General features: G+C 41.1%; 1 protein-coding gene across 1 annotated transcript in view; it reads left to right on the forward strand.

The window, feature by feature from the left end:
• Positions 1 to 18,018, forward strand: part of LOC311241231 (carbonic anhydrase-related protein 10-like) — a 436,426-nt gene that overhangs the window by 256,054 nt on the left and 162,354 nt on the right. The window contains exon 3 of the mRNA XM_084329987.1: positions 7,921 to 8,063. Within this exon, the coding sequence (XP_084186113.1) occupies positions 7,921 to 8,063 (143 nt within the window). The remainder of the gene's footprint in view (positions 1 to 7,920; positions 8,064 to 18,018) is intronic.

Here is an 18,018-nt window from a genome sequence, read left to right on the forward strand (position 1 = left end):
CTTTATTGGCATGAAATTTCACAAATGTTGCCAAAGCACAACAACAAACAAAATAACAATATAAGATCAAAGAAATTAAAGTAAATAAAGGAGATGGTGCGTGAGTAAAACATGGTACATGTATGTGTCCTACTGGTTGTCCATTTTCTTGTGACATGAATTGACATATTTTGCAGCTAAAACTGCACATTCTTTCTGTTACTCCATCCCAATGTTAGTCGTATGCCAATTCCCAGTCCCTTCCTGGTCGCTGCGCTTTACCCCCCACAGTCAGATCATTTGGGAGAGTGGAGGCTACCACGTGCTTCCTCCGACACACGTCCAGCCAATCACCGCTTCTTTTCACCTGGCAGCGCGGATTCTCATTGAGAGGGCGTAGCGTGTGGGAGGACCACACTATCCCCCTCACGTCCAATCCGCGCTTAGCAGGCGCCCCGACCGAACTGTAGGAGTCGCTGTTTACAACGACCCGGACCCACCCCGCCAGCTTCTCCCACCCTCTGATACAGCCAATTGTATCAGTGCAGACGGCCAGCCAAGCTGGTGACAACCCCGGAGCTGTGAGCTGGATTCGAACAGGCGAACCAAGCTCACAGCTCCGGGGCTGGTGACGAACGCAATCTCCGCTCGACCACCTAACCGCCAGGAATGACCATTTCTGCACTTCTGTCATACTTTGGAATTCTGGGGAAATTATTTGGAAAGAACTCCTCCCTAATATTTCTGTAATTTTCACATTGTGTTAGGAAGTGTAATTCTCTCTCTGCGGCTCCCTCATCACAAAGACAGCACAGCCTCTCCTCTCTGGTGGCAGCCCCTCTCTCTCTCTCTCTCTCTCTCTCTCTCTCTCTCTCTCTCTCTCTCTCTCTCTCTCTCTCTCTCTCTCTCTCTCTCTCTCTCTCTCTCTCTCTCTCTCTCTCTATATATATTTCATCTGTGCCAAATTGCACCACATAATGGGGGTACAACACAAAGGGGAAATATACACGTCAATATGACACAGGTGCGTTGATTATTTCTACCATGCGATAGTTCTCCGGCTCGTCTAGACATCCCAAGCACTTGTAATCGGTATATTTTGAAATACAGAAGCTGTGTCTTGTCACATGAATAATCAATGCACCAGTGGAGGTTATTCCATGACAACACGTGAAACACAAATTCACTCATAATTCATAATTATTATTAATTTACATATATTACAAATATATATATTTTTTCTTTATTATTATTATAATTCTTTTTTATTAGAAATGTTTTCCTCTGTAAAAAAATGCCAGTGAATAATTTTTTTCTTCAAAAATGGCCAAAAGTGACAGCTCTGAGCTCTCTGATCAGGCCTGTAGTCAGTAATGGCTAGCTGTCAATCACTCAAGTGCAACTTTCCCTGCACGGGTTGATCTTTTTATTCTATTATCCAATCAAAATAGGCTATTTGAGTCATCTAAGCCCTGCCCGTGCAACTTGGCGCACGCTACTCACGAACGTGGCTTGAATGATTGACAGCCCTCGACGGTCTGAGGCTCAATCAGAGAGGAGCTGCGAGACCACTGCACTTCCGCGTTACATGGAGCTCGTGAGGAGGAGGGGGGCGGGTTATGTTACCACAGACATTACAAAATAAATCCCCCCCCCCCCACTAAGGGCACTCCATCCATTATTTATTATACCCCTCTTACTCTGCCCCCACATACTCTGGACTAGGACCCCCCCCACACACTGACACACTACACACACACACACACACACACACACACACACACACACACACACACACACACACACACACACACACACACACACACACACACACACACATACACCATCCCACAGACACTTTACTTTACTTTACTTTACTCACTGCCACTTTACTTTACTTGAATCAGTACTACTGCTGCTAGAAAGATATTTGCACTAAGCTCACTTTAGCTCATTTTAATTCATTGTTTATGTTGTACATATTATCTAATACTATAGATAGAGATAGATAGAGTGGACATGTTCTATTCAATCATCTATCCTGATGGTTGCTTCTACATTATAGAATCAGAATAGATAGAGTGGACATGTTCTATTCAATCATCTATCCTGATGGTTGCTTCTTCATTATAGAATCAGAATAGATAGAGTGGACATGTTCTATTCAATCATCTATCCTGATGGTTGCTTCTTCATTGTATATAATCAGAACAGATAGAGTAGATAATCCCTGATGTGTCATGCTGATCACTGAAGGCCACCACAGAGCTTCCAGAGCGATCTCACGGAACTAATCAGCACTGTTTTATGTTTGGACAGTGAGTGTGAGAAGTTGGAACCATATCACTGCCACTGGAATTCTCAGCCAAATTGTGCCTTTTACCATGCCCCCCCCCCCATTACCATGGCAACATCCCAGGTGGCCAGCATATTCGGGCAGATTCCGGCTACGGGTCGGCACACTTGGCTCAGTTCCGGCCGGCTCTGGCCCGGTAATGGTTGATTATTATGATTATTATTATTATTATTATTATTATTGTATACACATGGAAAAAAGACATTTCCAGACTCTGACACTGCCAAAATGTGTATTAGCCTTATATTTGGTTCATGGTCCCTCAAAATGTTTTTGGTTTGATTTATGTAATAAACATATAGGTAATAAATATGTCATGTTCACTAATATGCAAATGTACAAATCCAAAACTGCATAGTGCACTTTAAAAATAATTAGATTAGTATCTTTGTGAGGTTACTGATTTATTATTTACATTGAAAAGATACAGAGATAGGGCGGCTGATTGGCGCAGTGGGCAAGGCGCTCGCCTCTAACCCAGGATACGCTGGGTTCGAGCCCAGCTCTCGGCGTTGCTACCGGCTGGCCGGTCGTTCATACTAACACAATTGGCAGTGTTAGAGGGTGGGAAAGCCGGTGGGTGGGAATTGGACGTTGTGGACAGCGACTCCTACAGGTCGGTTTGGTGACGCCGGTGCGGCGGAAGCAGGAAGTAGCGGGGGCAGCGTGAGCCTCCCACGCATTACTCCTCGCCACTGAGAGTTCGAGCTGCTGCGGTGAAAAGATGCGACAGGCTGCCTCCTCGTGTACCGGAGGGGACACGTGATGCAAGGCTTCTGTCCTCACTACAACCGACCAGTGCGAGGCATAGTCTAGCAACGTTCAAGACAGGGGAGGGAAGAATTGGATAATACGAAAATTGGGATGGGAGAAAAATAGAAAATGTGGAGAAAAAGTGGATCACAAAAAGAAAAGATACAGAGATAATTTGTTAAAGCTGTATTTTCTACAGAAGAGGTATTATTATTTTTGCCCGCTTCCAGCAACCGGACCTGGCCCAGTGTACTTGGGGCGATTCTGGGGCGTCAGTCGTAACCACATCTGGGCTGCTTCCGGCAACCAGACTTTTTTTTGGCCACCTGGGATGACCCCACTGCTCCAGTGGAGCTGCTCAGCGGCCAGCAGGGCTGGGGCAGATTCCAGGTGTGTGGATGTCTAGTATCAGTAGTAGACAACATGTAGACTTTCCCTGGGTGAAAGTATAAAAATGAATGGTAAAACTGGAATAGCACATATGGTACACACTACACCATTATCTTTCAGAGTGGGTCAGGAGCCACATGTGGGTCATGGGAAGATGAAAATTAGTCCTCAAATGATTTCCCTTGATAGATAGACATGTTGAATAAAACAGGCTTAACAGTCTAAAAATGGGATCATTTTGTTCTATTAATCCATATGTGGTGTCCGGGTCTGTGTTTACTGAAGGATACATTATACAATACATTTTTATTTTTAACCTGAGACTCATGGCCTTGGTTCATTTTATGTGAAGAACATGTAAAAGAACACATTTGCATTGAGTGCCCCCACTAGACATTTATATTACATACGTGACGTTCGGGTCCAGCGTAGAAATTGTTGGTGAAAACAAGTAAATTATGGTAAAACATTTTACAAAAAGGTGTATCTTCACTGTCTGCCTCCACCCTGTTTCATTCATATGTTTCAAGATAAACATGATTTATTCCATTCATGTCTTGAATAACTTTTACATTTTTATCATAACCAAAAACTTGTATTGATAAATGTGATCTAGCAGAGGTAAATGGCAAATATTAACCATTTAAACCAGGGGTGTCAAACAAATTTTCACCAAGGGCCACATCAGCATTATGGTTGCCCTCAAAGGGCCAAAGACTGTATAAATGTAAATGTATGTAATGTAAAATGAATGTAACTACTCCATTACATATTGTTAATCATATTGTTTCTGTATTTATTACTTATTCCAGTTACACATATTGCATGTAAAAGAATATATATATATATATATATATATATATATATATATATATATATATATATATATATATATATATATATAAGAATATATATATATATATATATATATATGTTAGCTTATGTTATTATTTTAACATAAATCATTAAAATGTATCAGGTTAAGAACCCCATATTACTCCATCAATCAATGATCAAACCATTCAAGTAAATAACAAAGAAGAATATCATCAAATACAAGCTATGAGATCATAATCATCTCATAACGAGGTGCATGCGGTATTGTGGTATGTTGCGTGCTGTGCAGTAGAAAAACGTTTGCTTTCCCGGTCGCGTGTATCCTTTCCGCAACGGAATTCGGTTTCCGGGTTCCTCTGATTGGCCGCGACCCCCACGTGACCCGCCCCCCCTATCCACCGCTCTGCCGGGCGCGCGGCAGAGCTCGCTTCCTCATTGTTTACATCAGGGTCCCCCATTTTCAATTCATATAAAACGACTACGGCGTAACAAATCATTAAACAAATATACCGTTAACTGGAATATGTTGTGCCTTTACACATATGTTGGATTATGTAATTGGTTTGTCATGACAAACAAATAAAAAAATCGCGATTTACCCGCTGGCTACAACAACACTCAGTGACTGCATGTAGTCAGAGCCAGAGCTCAGCGATCACTGTGTGTTGTTGTAGCCAGCGGGTAAATCGCGATTTTTTTATTTGTTTGTCATGACAAACCAATTACATAATCCAACATATGTGTAAAGGCACAACATATTCCAGTTAACAGTATTTTTTTTTATGATTTGTTACGGCGTAGTCGTTCTATATGAATTGAAAATGGGGGACCCTGATGTAAACAAGACAAACGTCTTTCTCTGGTCTGCATCCCCTTAACAATTGTGTGTATTGAGCCGTACTGTAATGTACCCATTCTGCAATCTGTTAAATAAAGTTTTCATTCATTCATTCATTCATTCATTCAGTCAATACTTCCATGCGTATAAATTGAGGAAGCGAACGAGTCCGCGGCCGCTCGCTCTGCCGCGCGCGGCAGCGCCAGAGCGGTGGATAGGGGGGCGGGTCACGTGGGGGTCGCGGCCAATCAGAGGAACGGAAACCGAATTCCGTTGCGGAAAGGATACACGCTTCCCAGTCCACCTCTCCCACCCAAGCCATCACCCCTTATCAAGGTAAACCATACAGGTGAATAGTACATGTAGGTCTCTTAAAAGAACATGCTAAATATATTTTTTTGGAAATTTGCTTATTTGCCTTTTATTCTCTGTGCATGCAACAGCCGCACCGTTAGCCTAGCTTAGCATCATTCACTTGAAGTAGGTGTGCCAGTGTAGCCTAGTTCCCAACAGTCACAAAATACATGTCGTCATGAAACATTTGGGGGTTTTCGTTACCCTACTTGACCGTCTTGACATCTTACCAATAATCAGCTGAAAAAACCCAGTACAAAACTACTAAAACGCTACTAAAACACTTCTCAAATTAAGTCACATGAACAGCTAATGTGGCAGAATCACATTGACAAGGTGACGATTAAAATGGGGAAAGGAATATCTATGATAAGAAGATACTCCTCTTTATTAACACCACTTACCCTCTTACAGGTTATTCAAACCTTGGTGTTATCACACCTTGAGATCTGGTCAAGTGCAGAAAAAAAATATCTCAACAAACTTCAGATTGTGCAGAATAGAGCAGCTCGTCTTGCACTCGTGTTCTACGAGAACAGGTGTAGACCAAATTCATAGCGATCTTGCGTGGTTGAAAGTAGAGGACAGATCGACACGCAGCCTACTAACACTATTTAGGAATATAACTGTGTCTAAACAACCAAGCTGCCTGTATTCAAGAATAACTTTTTCACAAGACAGACATGAGCACAGGACAAGACAAGTTACCAGGTGTCATGTTTCAATTCCTCTACCGTGATCAAATGCAATGCAAATAACTGCTATGTATAGGGCCATCTCACAGTGGAATAGGTTGCCATATATAATTATTACTCAAAAAACATTTTATTATTTTACTAGTCATTTTGTAATAATAATAATATTATATGGTATAATGCTAATGAAATGAGGTGGGTTGGGTTGGATGGGTGTGGGGGGGGGGGGGAATTATGTTATGTATATTGTTTCGTGTTCATTGTTGGTTTTTGATGTTCTCCGGCACCACTTTGATTCGTCCTAATCCCTTCTCTGCCAGCTCTATTTGTCTATGGATATGTTCACCTACTTTGCAGGGCTATACCTTTTTTAATTGTATTCATTACTATGGCCCATTCAACATCGATTAGCTATTGTTCAGGGTGTAGGAACGTTTTACTTTTTCATTCACACATTCATATAAAAATACTGTCTAGAGTATAAATATGTTTTTATCGTTTTCTGCAGTAATTCATAGAACGTGAGATATAGCCATTTATGCATATATTACATCATCAAATGCAGTTTGCTAGCGATTGACGTCAGATTAAAATGTTCAATTGTACAAGGTCCTAAACGTCATGACTCATCATCTGCTGATGACCGGAGGGGGGGGGGTCGTTTATAATGCAATGACAGACGTTAAATGAATCATGTAGTATGGGTGATATGTTGATCATAGCAGTTTGTATGGATAATAATAATCAAACATGCTGAAACTCACCGCAGCTTCCTCTGACCGTTGGGTGATCAGCGTGGAGTAGAAAGATCGCTATTATGGGATGTTGATCTAGACGAACCATTTCCGGGTTGTATAATAATATATACGTCCAAATAACGTTGTTTATTGAGTTATGGCAACCGATCGATTATCCAGTGTGTCAAGATGGAGTCCTGTGAGCAATCGCGAGTGGCGGATGGAATAGGGGGGACACCAAGCACTTCCGGCCCGACTTCCGGTTTGGCGATCGGCCACCAGGTGGCGATATTGAACCGTTGGAGAGTTGAGTGGAGATCCCCAGCACCCGTCAATGATCCGTCGGTGAAATATGAATGCCATGACAGATTTTTTAAATATTGATCTCGATGACGTCGTAATCCGTCATTGGCAGATTAAGCATGGCGAGGAATGACGTCTGAATCCGTCATTGGCGAAAGATGGGTTAATTATGATGTTCGTTTGTATTGATTGTTTTGTGTGGACCCCAGGAAAAGTAGCTGTTGCCATTTGTAACAGCTAATGGGGATCCAAATAAACGTAAACTTAAACATCCACTCTGCAAAACCTTTGAGAACACTATACCGTAATGACAGAAAATTAAGCACCGCTTCTCTGCTTTCAGGGACACTTGGAATCTTTGCGATCGCACATTTGGTTCAAGAGTTACAGCTATTTTAAAAAGCCATGTAAAATCCTGTCGGCGCCGACATGGTCGACATGGTCGGAACCAGAGCTTGCGGGCCTTGAGTTTGACACATTTAAACTGTCTAGATTGACAATTGACTCTTTCTCTTGTGTGTCTCTCTTTCGGTCTCTCTCCATCTATACTTATTTATCTGGATCCTGCATCACACAAAATCTAGTTTTTCACTTAACTGTAACTTTTGTTTTCTCTCTCTCTCCACCTCTCTTCTCTCTCTCTCTCCCCCTCTCTTCTCTCTCTATCTCCCTGTGCAGTCCCGTCGTTCTGGGGTTTGGTGAACTCGGCATGGAACCTGTGTTCCATGGGGAAGAGGCAGTCGCCCGTCAACATAGAGACCAGTCACATGATCTTTGACCCCTACTTGACCCCTGTCAAGGTCAACACTGGAGGACGCAGGGTAAGGAGGACCAGGGTTGAACCTCAGTCGCAGCAGCAGTAGTCCCCTTGAGTGTAAACTCACTCAATCAGGCACCACAGATTCACTACCTAAATTGGATACGTTGCAGGTGGCAGAATGATTAACACCGTTATTTCACCAAGAGGGGTGAGTGGAACAAGGTTGGAGCCTCACAGTAGAACACGGTGAACACCGTCATGTTCAACGTCGGGCTTGTTACTCCAAAAAAAGGAATGTATTCCTAGTCATCCTCATTACTCATTTAAAAAATAATATTATTACTTTACTGTACTTACAGTATTACTCCCTGGGAGCAGTAATAGCTTGTTTCAAGTTTCAAGTTGTGTTTTATTTGTCACATATATAAGGTATGTACAGTATAGTGAAATGCTTGGTTCTGACCCTCCTGAGATTGTGTTTCGTACAGTAAAAAGTAAAAGAATAAAGACCAAACACTATACTCCATAGCCATGAAGTGCTTTGAGAAGCTAGTAAAGGGCTACATCTGCTCCTCCCTCCCCATCAACCTGGACCCCCTGCAATTTGCATACCACCCCAACAGGTCCACGGAGGACGCCATAGCCCATGTGCTGCACACAGCAGCATCACACCTGGACAAGAGGCAGGGGAACTATGTGAGAATGCTGTTCATCGACTACAGCTCAGCATTCAATACCATAGTCCCCTCCAAACTCATAGCCAAGCTCAGGGACCTGGGCTTGAACTATGACCTCTGCCGGTGGGTCTTGGACTTCCTGACGGGCAGACCCCAGGTGGTGAGAGCAGGAAACTGCACCTCCTCATCCATCACTCTCAACATAGGGGCCCCCCAGGGCTGTGTTCTGAGTCCCCTCCTCTACTCCCTGTACACACATGACTGTGTGGCACAGCGGAACAACAACACAATCATCAAATTTGCTGACGACACAGTAGTGGTGAGCCTGCTCTCTGCAAACGACGAGAGGGCCTACCTGGTTCTAGCGGGATGGTGTCAAGAGAACAGCCTCTCCCTGAACATCAGCAAAACAAAGGAGATGATTGTGGACTTTAGGAGGTCGGGGGTCAGGGACTACAGCCCCCTCAGCATCGACGGGGCACCGGTTGAGAGAGTGAACAGTTTTAAGTATCTCAGAGTCCACATATCCGAGGACTTGACATGGACCACACACATTGACAGTGTTGTGAAGAAGGCACGGCAACGCCTCTACTTCCTCAGGCGCCTAAGGAAGTTCCAAGTCAGTCAGAAGATCCTTAAGAACTTCTACTTCTTCCGGTTTTAGCACAACATGTAGTGCACGCATTTTGCAATTGCTCCGCTCCCACCAACGCTAATTTCGTTTAAAAACATTATTTGGACAGTAAAGAAAGAGAATAGACCACATCGTATGTATTGTTAAGACCCTCTACTAACCATATCAAAAGACAAAATGGTTAAAGGTAGAAAGGCGGCAGAGAAAATAACTACGGCAACTTCAACGGCGCAGGACGTAACAAAACAAGGAAGACACTTCCTAACCGTCGCTGGTTCTGAGCCGACGGCGACAAGCTCCGAGGAGGAGAAGGAAGAGGACAATTTACCGGGATCATCGATTACGGTCCCCGAAAGAGAGTTAATAGAGACCAACATAAAAGAAGGTACAGAATCAAGCTCCGTGAAAGCGAGAGCAGCCAGATTTATGGATTCCAACGTCACTGCATCTATCTACCATATGCCGCCAACTGAAGAAAGCAGAAATCCACCCGATTTCAACACACTGACTAACCTGATGGTAGAACAGTCTAACCTGATGAAAGAACAGATGGTAGAACAGTCTAACCTGCAGATTACACACATCAAGGCGCTCGAGGCAAACGTCGATGCTAAATTCGATCGCATCGAGGCTAAATTCGATCGCATCGATGAGAAATTAGAAGAAGTCAAGAAAGCGATCGATGCACAGTCAAAGCGAATCACGACAGTGGAGATTTCGGTGACAGAAAACACAAAAGCAGTCAAGGCGAACGAAGGTGGCATGACAGAGATGGGAGAAGAGATGGAAAGAGTGAAAGAGGAATATCGGAGGGAAATACAAGGGCTTAAAAACGAAGCGATGGAGAGGCAACTAGAAACCCAACGTTACCACAGGCGGAATAACATCCGCATTGTGGGGCTTGATGAAGCAGTGAACTGCGAAGACATCAACTTTCCAAAAGAGTTATCAACGATTTTGGATAACACCGATCCAAACAAAGTGCCAGAAGTGGAACAAGTTTACAGAATCGGTTCCCAGGGGCAAAGTATCAACGGGCCGAGAGTCATCATTGTCACTCTGCGGAAAACTACAACAAGGGATGACATCATCAAATATGCTCGCAACCAACGTGGGAAGCTGAAGTATGGTGATAAACCAATATTTATCTACGAAGATTTGAGCAAAGAGGCCATCATCCGACGTCTACCATACAAAGATGTGATGCAAAAGCTGTACAAAGCCGGCTACAAGCCAAGGCTAGCATATCCGGCGCTGTTATCATTCTTGGGCAATAACGGCCGCAGGTCAGGTCCATATACACCTTTTGAAGCTGAGGATTTCCTGAATCAAAATGTAGCAAATAACCCAAAGCATGACGAAAATGCCGGAAACAGTTAAGCCTCTCTCTAAATATATACCAGTGTTGGAATGACTTTATTGTGTTCATCAATGAGGTCATTCCACCAGTGTTGGAATGACATTGTTGTGTTCATCAAAGTAGCAAACGATATGCAAGTCGTCTATAACAAAGTGTACTGTGTATAATACGATTCATAATACATTATAATTTCAGTCTCTGGTCTCTGAGGGGACAAATAAATATCATTGCAAAAAGATCTATCTGGAATATTCTGGGTTTATCGTTCAAATGCCCTGGGTCTCTTAGATCATTCTGGAAAGTAAAATAGTCTAGGCACTAGTATATTCTACAACCTTCTAGAATATAAGGCACCATGACAACGAAGCATACAACTCTAACAATAACATTCGGTGTGTATACACATAGCAGATAATAAATTAAATGAAGTGCAATCAGTCCTTAATAATACTTTAAAATTAACCACACATAAACGTATGAGCACAGCAAGGTTATTCTAACAATTTAAGGAATCACTCCATTAAAGGCACATTGAAGCGCTAAAAGGCGCTGCTTTTCTATCTTATCTAATCAGTTAAATCGGTTCTAGTGGCTTCTCCACGTTGATAATTATTTATCTCTTATTCCTTATCTATATCTTTCCATTGATTTTTATTTTATTTAATTTTTTCTTCTCATTACTCTATATTTTTTAAATATATTTTAACTTACATTGTTCTTTTCCAATGTTCTTCACATTAAGGTGTCAATATTACTCTATATTTTTTAAATATATTTTAACTTACATTATTCTTTTCCAATGTTCTTCACATTAAGGTGTCAATATTGCTCTACAATCTTTTCCTTTTTTTCCCCCACACGTTAGTGGAGGGTTCAAAGGAATGTGTCGATAAAGGTTTATTCTCTTTTTTTATTTTATTTTTTATTTTTATTTTTATGTTATTTATCACAATACTTCATTACAGTAAGGGAAGGTGCAAGACCAAAAGCGACATTCTATTGCAATAGAATGGAAATGTTAGATCCTATGGCAATTAGCATAGGAAAATTAGGATTACAATGCTCAGTTTGGGCAATCCGGTGGACCATGGGAGAAAGTCAATCGCGGAGGATGTGTTCTTGGAACACAGGCATGTTCGACTTTCTGGGTGAGGGGAAAATAGGGGATTTTTATTTGTATATATATATGTTTTTAAGCTCAGCTCTCAACGGGACCTCATTAATTGGATGTGCATCTATTGTAGCTTCATACTCCAGAAACATTACCAAAAACTACACGAAAACATGCATAGACTATGGCTAGTTTGAATATAATGGTATGGAACACCGGTGGGATAAACAAACAACACAAGCGCAAAAGCGTGCTCACACTGATGAAAAAAGAACATGTGGACGTGGCTCTATTAAGCGAAACGCACATTTTAGAGGGAGACATAAATACGTTAGCGGATAACATATACCATAATATTAGTCACTCTTCTTTTGCTACGAGAACTAGAGGGGTAGCCATAGTCGTCAGACGCAAATTAAATATCGAATTGAAAGGGGTATGGTCGGATGCTGAGGGGCGCATAACTATAGCTAGGATTATACACAATAACAGGAAAATTGCATTGGCAGCGGTATATGCCCCGAATTTGTACGAAGTGGGTTTCTTCACTTCACTAACAGGAGAAATGTTAAACCATCCCGAGTACTCATATATAATAGGTGCGGATTTTAATGCCATTTGGAACCCAAGGATGGACAAAACTTACCTTTCCTTCTCCAGCGAACAAAAGAATTCATCTAAAGCATTAAAAGATTGGTCGAAATCAACAGGAGTAACTGATTTATGGCGTTCACTTAACCCCATGACCCGCAAGTACTCCTGTCGTTCGGCGAGACACAACACACTATCCAGAATTGATTACGTCTTTGCATCCCCGAGAATATTTGATAAATATGAAGTGGAAATGACACCCAACGCGCTATCAGATCACTGCTACTTAATCCTGAAAGCAACATTTGGTACACTATCTGCCCGGGCCCCAAGATGGCGTTTTAATTCGATGCTGCTTAACAACAAGGAATTCATTACACAAATTAAAGAAGCTCTCACAGTATTCCTACAAGATAATGCTAACTCGGTGCAAGATCCCAGAATATTATGGATGTCGGTAAAGAATATGATCAAGGATTTCTCGGATAGATTTACCTCCATATTGCGCAAAAATCAAAACACAAAACTGTCTGAAATGGAAACGCTTTACTCAACGCTTTTAAATTCTTTAAAATACAACAACTCTACTAGACTAGATAACCAAGTTAACATTCTAAAGACAGAGATCAAAGCAATGTACAGACAAAAATCGGAATTGCAAATACGCAGCACTAGACAACAGCAGTACTTCCAAGGTTCTAAACCTAGTCACCTATTAGCCATGCTAACTAACTAAGAATTAATGCAAAATTTGCAGATATAACTGCCATTAGGAAACAACAAGCTCTAGTAACAGAACCCAAAATAATAAACGATACATTCAAAGAATTCTACTCCGATTTATATAACTCAGAAACGACCTTTGATCAAGACAAATTAGACACATATCTTAATCAAATTACTCTCCCTAAACTTACGGAGGAAGACGCTAAACAGTTAGAAGTACCGATCACATTAGAAGAACTCAAGAAGGCCATATCCGGAATGAAAAACGGCAAAGCTCCGGGAATTGACGGTATCCCATCAGAAATGTACATTTCTTGCTGGGACATATTTGGACCCTTATTACTAAATATGATCTTATACTCAGTCAAAGAGGGAAGCTTCATTGAACACCAAAATACCGCACTCATTTCAGTTATTCACAAAAAAGACAAAGACCCCACTGAGTGCGGTAGTTACCGTCCTTTAAGCCTCCTCGGAACCGATGTCAAACTGTACTCTAAGATATTAGCCATCAGATTGCAAAAGCATATGACGTCTTTAGTTCATCCGGACCAAACAGGCTTCATAAAAGGTCGCCTGATCAATGATAACATAAGGCGAATACTGCACGTACTAGATACAGACAAAGAGGACATCACACCTAAGGCGATACTATCCCTGGATGCTATGAAAGCATTTGACAGGTTGGAATGGTCGTTTCTATGGGCAGTATTGGAAAGGATGGGGTTAGGAAAAGGTTTCATTGATATGATTAAAGTACTATACAAGGACCCATCGGCCAGGATTACAACAGGCACATTCATCTCCGATATCTTTCCGGTATCACGCTCAGCCAGACAAGGTTGCCCTCTTAGTCCCGGACTATTCGATCTATCATTAGAACCTTTAGCACAATTTATAAGACAATCCCAACACATAGAACCAATAGTAATCAAGGGCACACATCATAAAATTAGTTTATATGCGGACGACGTAATATTGTTCATGCAAAACCCCAACAACACATTGCCGCTTATACTCAAGTTGATAGAGAACTTTGGTGATTTATCGGGATTTAAAATAAATTGGCCTAAGTCGGCTTTTCTTCCTCTTAACACCAGTGCAAAAAAAGAGACAACCCTCCCAGGTGCGATACCCATGGTCAAACATTTCAGATGCTTGGGTGTGGAAATATTTCCCACCATAAGACAAACGGTGAAGCACAATTACACAAAAATACAGAACAAAATCAAAGACGACCTGGACAGGTGGGCAAAACTTAAAAACTCAGTACAGGCAAGGGTATCAATAGTTAAGATGGATGTATTACCAAGAATCAATTTCTTCAGCTCAATGCTTCCGTTACCTCCTCCAGAGGGCTACTGGAAAAGATTACAAACCTCCACATACAAATTTATTTGGAATAACAAACCACCTCGCATAAAAAGATCCACCGCACAGAGAAATAAAGCAGACGGTGGCATGGCAGTCCCAGATTTTTTACAATATTTTAATGCCTTCACATTAAGACCATTGAAGAAGATATGGTTTGACCCCGAGGCTTTGGTATCTTGGAGAAAATTAGAAGAAAACATAGTAGCACCACAGAGATTGAAAGACATAGCATACACTAAACTTTCAATCAAGCATTGTGAGCGAGAATTTGGCCCAATAATTACCCATGCAATCAGGACATGGCGGGAAACACAAAGGAAATTTCCTAACCCTCAAGTATGGCATAATCACACTCCCATATTCAATAACAATGCTCTCTTAATGGGAAAACGACCTATAAGATTCCCTATATGGGAAGAGAGAGGCATACACTCATTAGGGGATATTTTTAATAACAAGGGCCTCTGTAGTTATGTCGAAATATGCATAAAGTTTAACCTCACCGAGTCCACATGGCTTTTTTACATACAGTTACGACTTTGTATGAGATCTCACTGTGTTCCATTACACATACCAATTGAACACCACAGATACCACAAATTTTTCTATGAAAGAGATACATTGGGAGGTTTTGTATCAGGTTTTTATTATCAATTACTAACGTCCTCGTATGAAACCCTTCAACTAGACAATGTCTGGAGGAGGGATATACCAGACCTGGAAAATGACTTTGATTGGCAAGGAGCCTGGGCAAATGTCCGACTTACATCAAGGAACCCGGATCATCAACAAATCAATCTGAACTATATTCACAGGACATACTTGACTCCTATAAGGCTGTGCAAAATGGGGCTTATACAAGACTCCAAATGCTCCCAATGTACAAATGGGGACGAAGGAACATTTATGCACATGTATTGGGACTGCCCACCAGTTAAGGCATTCTGGAAAGATGTGTCCCAACAATTATCAATACTCGTATTTTGGAATATACCTGTACACCCCGCGGTATTGCTATTGAATGATGTTTTTGAGTTTGCAGTGAATCCACAACTAAAAAGATTGGTTTTATCGGGTATCACAGTAGCTAAAAAACTGATTGCATCACGTTGGTTTCAACCGGAAAAAATGTGCCGGAAAGTGTGGTTTCTTACATATCTTGATGTGATATATCAAGAAATATCTACAGCAAGAATTCTGGGGCTCAATGAATCCAAAATGTCAATGTGGTTAGAAGTGGTGGAGAGAATAAAAGCTAGCTTATAATGGTAGTGTCTGGTTAGGAGTGAGGGATAATGGAGGTACTATCCAAGAGGGGGTCCGGGAGGGGGGGGTTTGAGCAGGAGCATATGTGTGTAGGGTTTTAGAAAATAGGTATTAGGGGTATATTATATACTAACATTTATATAATTGTAACTTCGCTGGATATACACTGTATACGGTTAAAATGTTATTATTGACTATTTTTGTTTTATCCTGTTTCTGTACTTGCATATATTTTAACCACCTTTACTGAAAGTTTCATTATACATTGTGTGTTGAGTACTGACTTTTAATAAGTTTTGTTTTGCAATAATAAAAAAAATTAAAAAAAAAAAAAAGAACTTCTACTCATGCACAATAGAGAGCATCCTGACTGGTCATCACCTCCTGGTTTTGGAATAGCACCGCACAAGACCGTAGCAGACTACAGAGAGTGGCCCGTTCAGCCGAACGCACAATTGGAGGGGGGCTTCCCACTCTCCAGGGCATTTACAACAAGCAGTGCATGGGCAAGGCTAAGAGAATTATCAAAGACTCGAGCCATCCAAACAACTGCCTCTTTGAACTGCTGCGGTCAGGCAAGCGATACCGGAGTCTCATGGCAAGCACAGAAGAAGCTTCTATCCCCAGGCCATCAGGATGCTCAACGAACAATAACAATATGTAACAACCATCAAATGCACTCAGAACTCACTGCAGCACCCACTTTAACCACTTTAGAACACCTAAGCACACTTTATATTTATTGGTAAAGAATTTGCACTACAACCCATACCTCATTACACCTTACTGTAAATTGTACCTAAATTGTACCTCATCCTTTGCACTGTATAGTACAGTATGGTAACTCAGTTACTTCTACTCTACATTGAGCATTGTATATATGTATATACTGAAAAATGTTGTCTACGTACTTGACTTCTATTTTATACTTGCTATCCTTATTTTATACTTATCTATTTTTGCCTAGCACAGTCTCTGGAGCGTAACAGAAAGAAGCATTTTGTATAAAAGTATTCTGTACTTCTGTATGACAATTAATAAAGAAACTTGAACTTGAACTTGAACTATACAAAATATACAATATACAAAATGTCATCACTGTAGCTGCCCCCAGGCTGTGGAACTCCCTCTCCCACTCCATCCGAGGCTCTGACACCATCAACCTCTTCAAAACACACCTAAAAACACACCTGTTCACACTTGCCTTCACGCAACACGGCCCTGCTCCCCACCGCCTTACCCCCTGACTCTTTTCTTTTAAGCTAAATTTTTTTTACTGTTTCGTTCAATTGGACAGCACCTTGCTTCCTTTTTTTTGTTTATTTGTAAAAAAAAATCATGTTGTTACAATTCATATTTGTACCCTTTCTTTTATATAGCTTCTCTCTCTTTGTAAGGTGTCCTTGAGTCTCAGAAAGTCACTTCTCTCATCCAATTTATTATTATTATTATTATTATTATTATTATTATTATTATTATTATTATTATTATTATTATTATTATTATTATTATTATTATTATTATTATTATTATTATTATTATTATTATTATTATTATTATTATTATATTACTTCCGTTACACCACCCCATCTAGAATTGCTTATTTTTTTACCAGCAGAATTTGGTAAAACATACAGTAGGCTACTTTGCCTCTGTGTGAATGAGCACATCAGGGTGGCAACACCTCAAGGGGCTAAGAAAGTAAGTAAAATAAATAAGTAAGTATACAATATACACAATATACAGTACAATATACAATCTAAAGTACAACCTAGTGTTAGATTCTGGCAAACCACAATCAGCCACTTATCACCTGTTTATCTGTTGGTTTGGGTAGTTTCTGCGTTGTGTTTTATTTCTCCGACGTCTTCTCATACTGGCTGTACATCGTGGTCATTCCCCTTTAATGCAATCCCTAATCATAATAATTCACACCGTCAGACATGTTACCTTTCTCAGAACACGTTGTTTATTACATAAACAAACGCCTCAGATGTTACCCATTTCGTATTGTCCTTGAAAAGTCTTTGATGGAACACTAAATTCATTATTCTATCGTCTCTTCTGCTGTTTAGTCCAATGGTTCTGGGCCTTGTCGGAGCCAACCACCATTTCCCGTTAGCCGAAGCTAATGATGATGTGTCATCTCCCCTCCCCCACCGGCGAGGGTGAGAGAGGGATGAAAGTCTCTGATCCACCTCCGCTCGCGTCAGCTTCGTGTCTAGATCTAACTTACCCCGGAAGGAAACTCACATCATAACGTCTTCTCCCTAGCAA

This window comes from Notolepis coatsorum (assembly GCF_963971535.1).
Source record: "Notolepis coatsorum genome assembly, chromosome: 14".
NCBI classification, from domain to species: Eukaryota; Metazoa; Chordata; class Actinopteri; order Aulopiformes; family Paralepididae; genus Notolepis; species Notolepis coatsorum.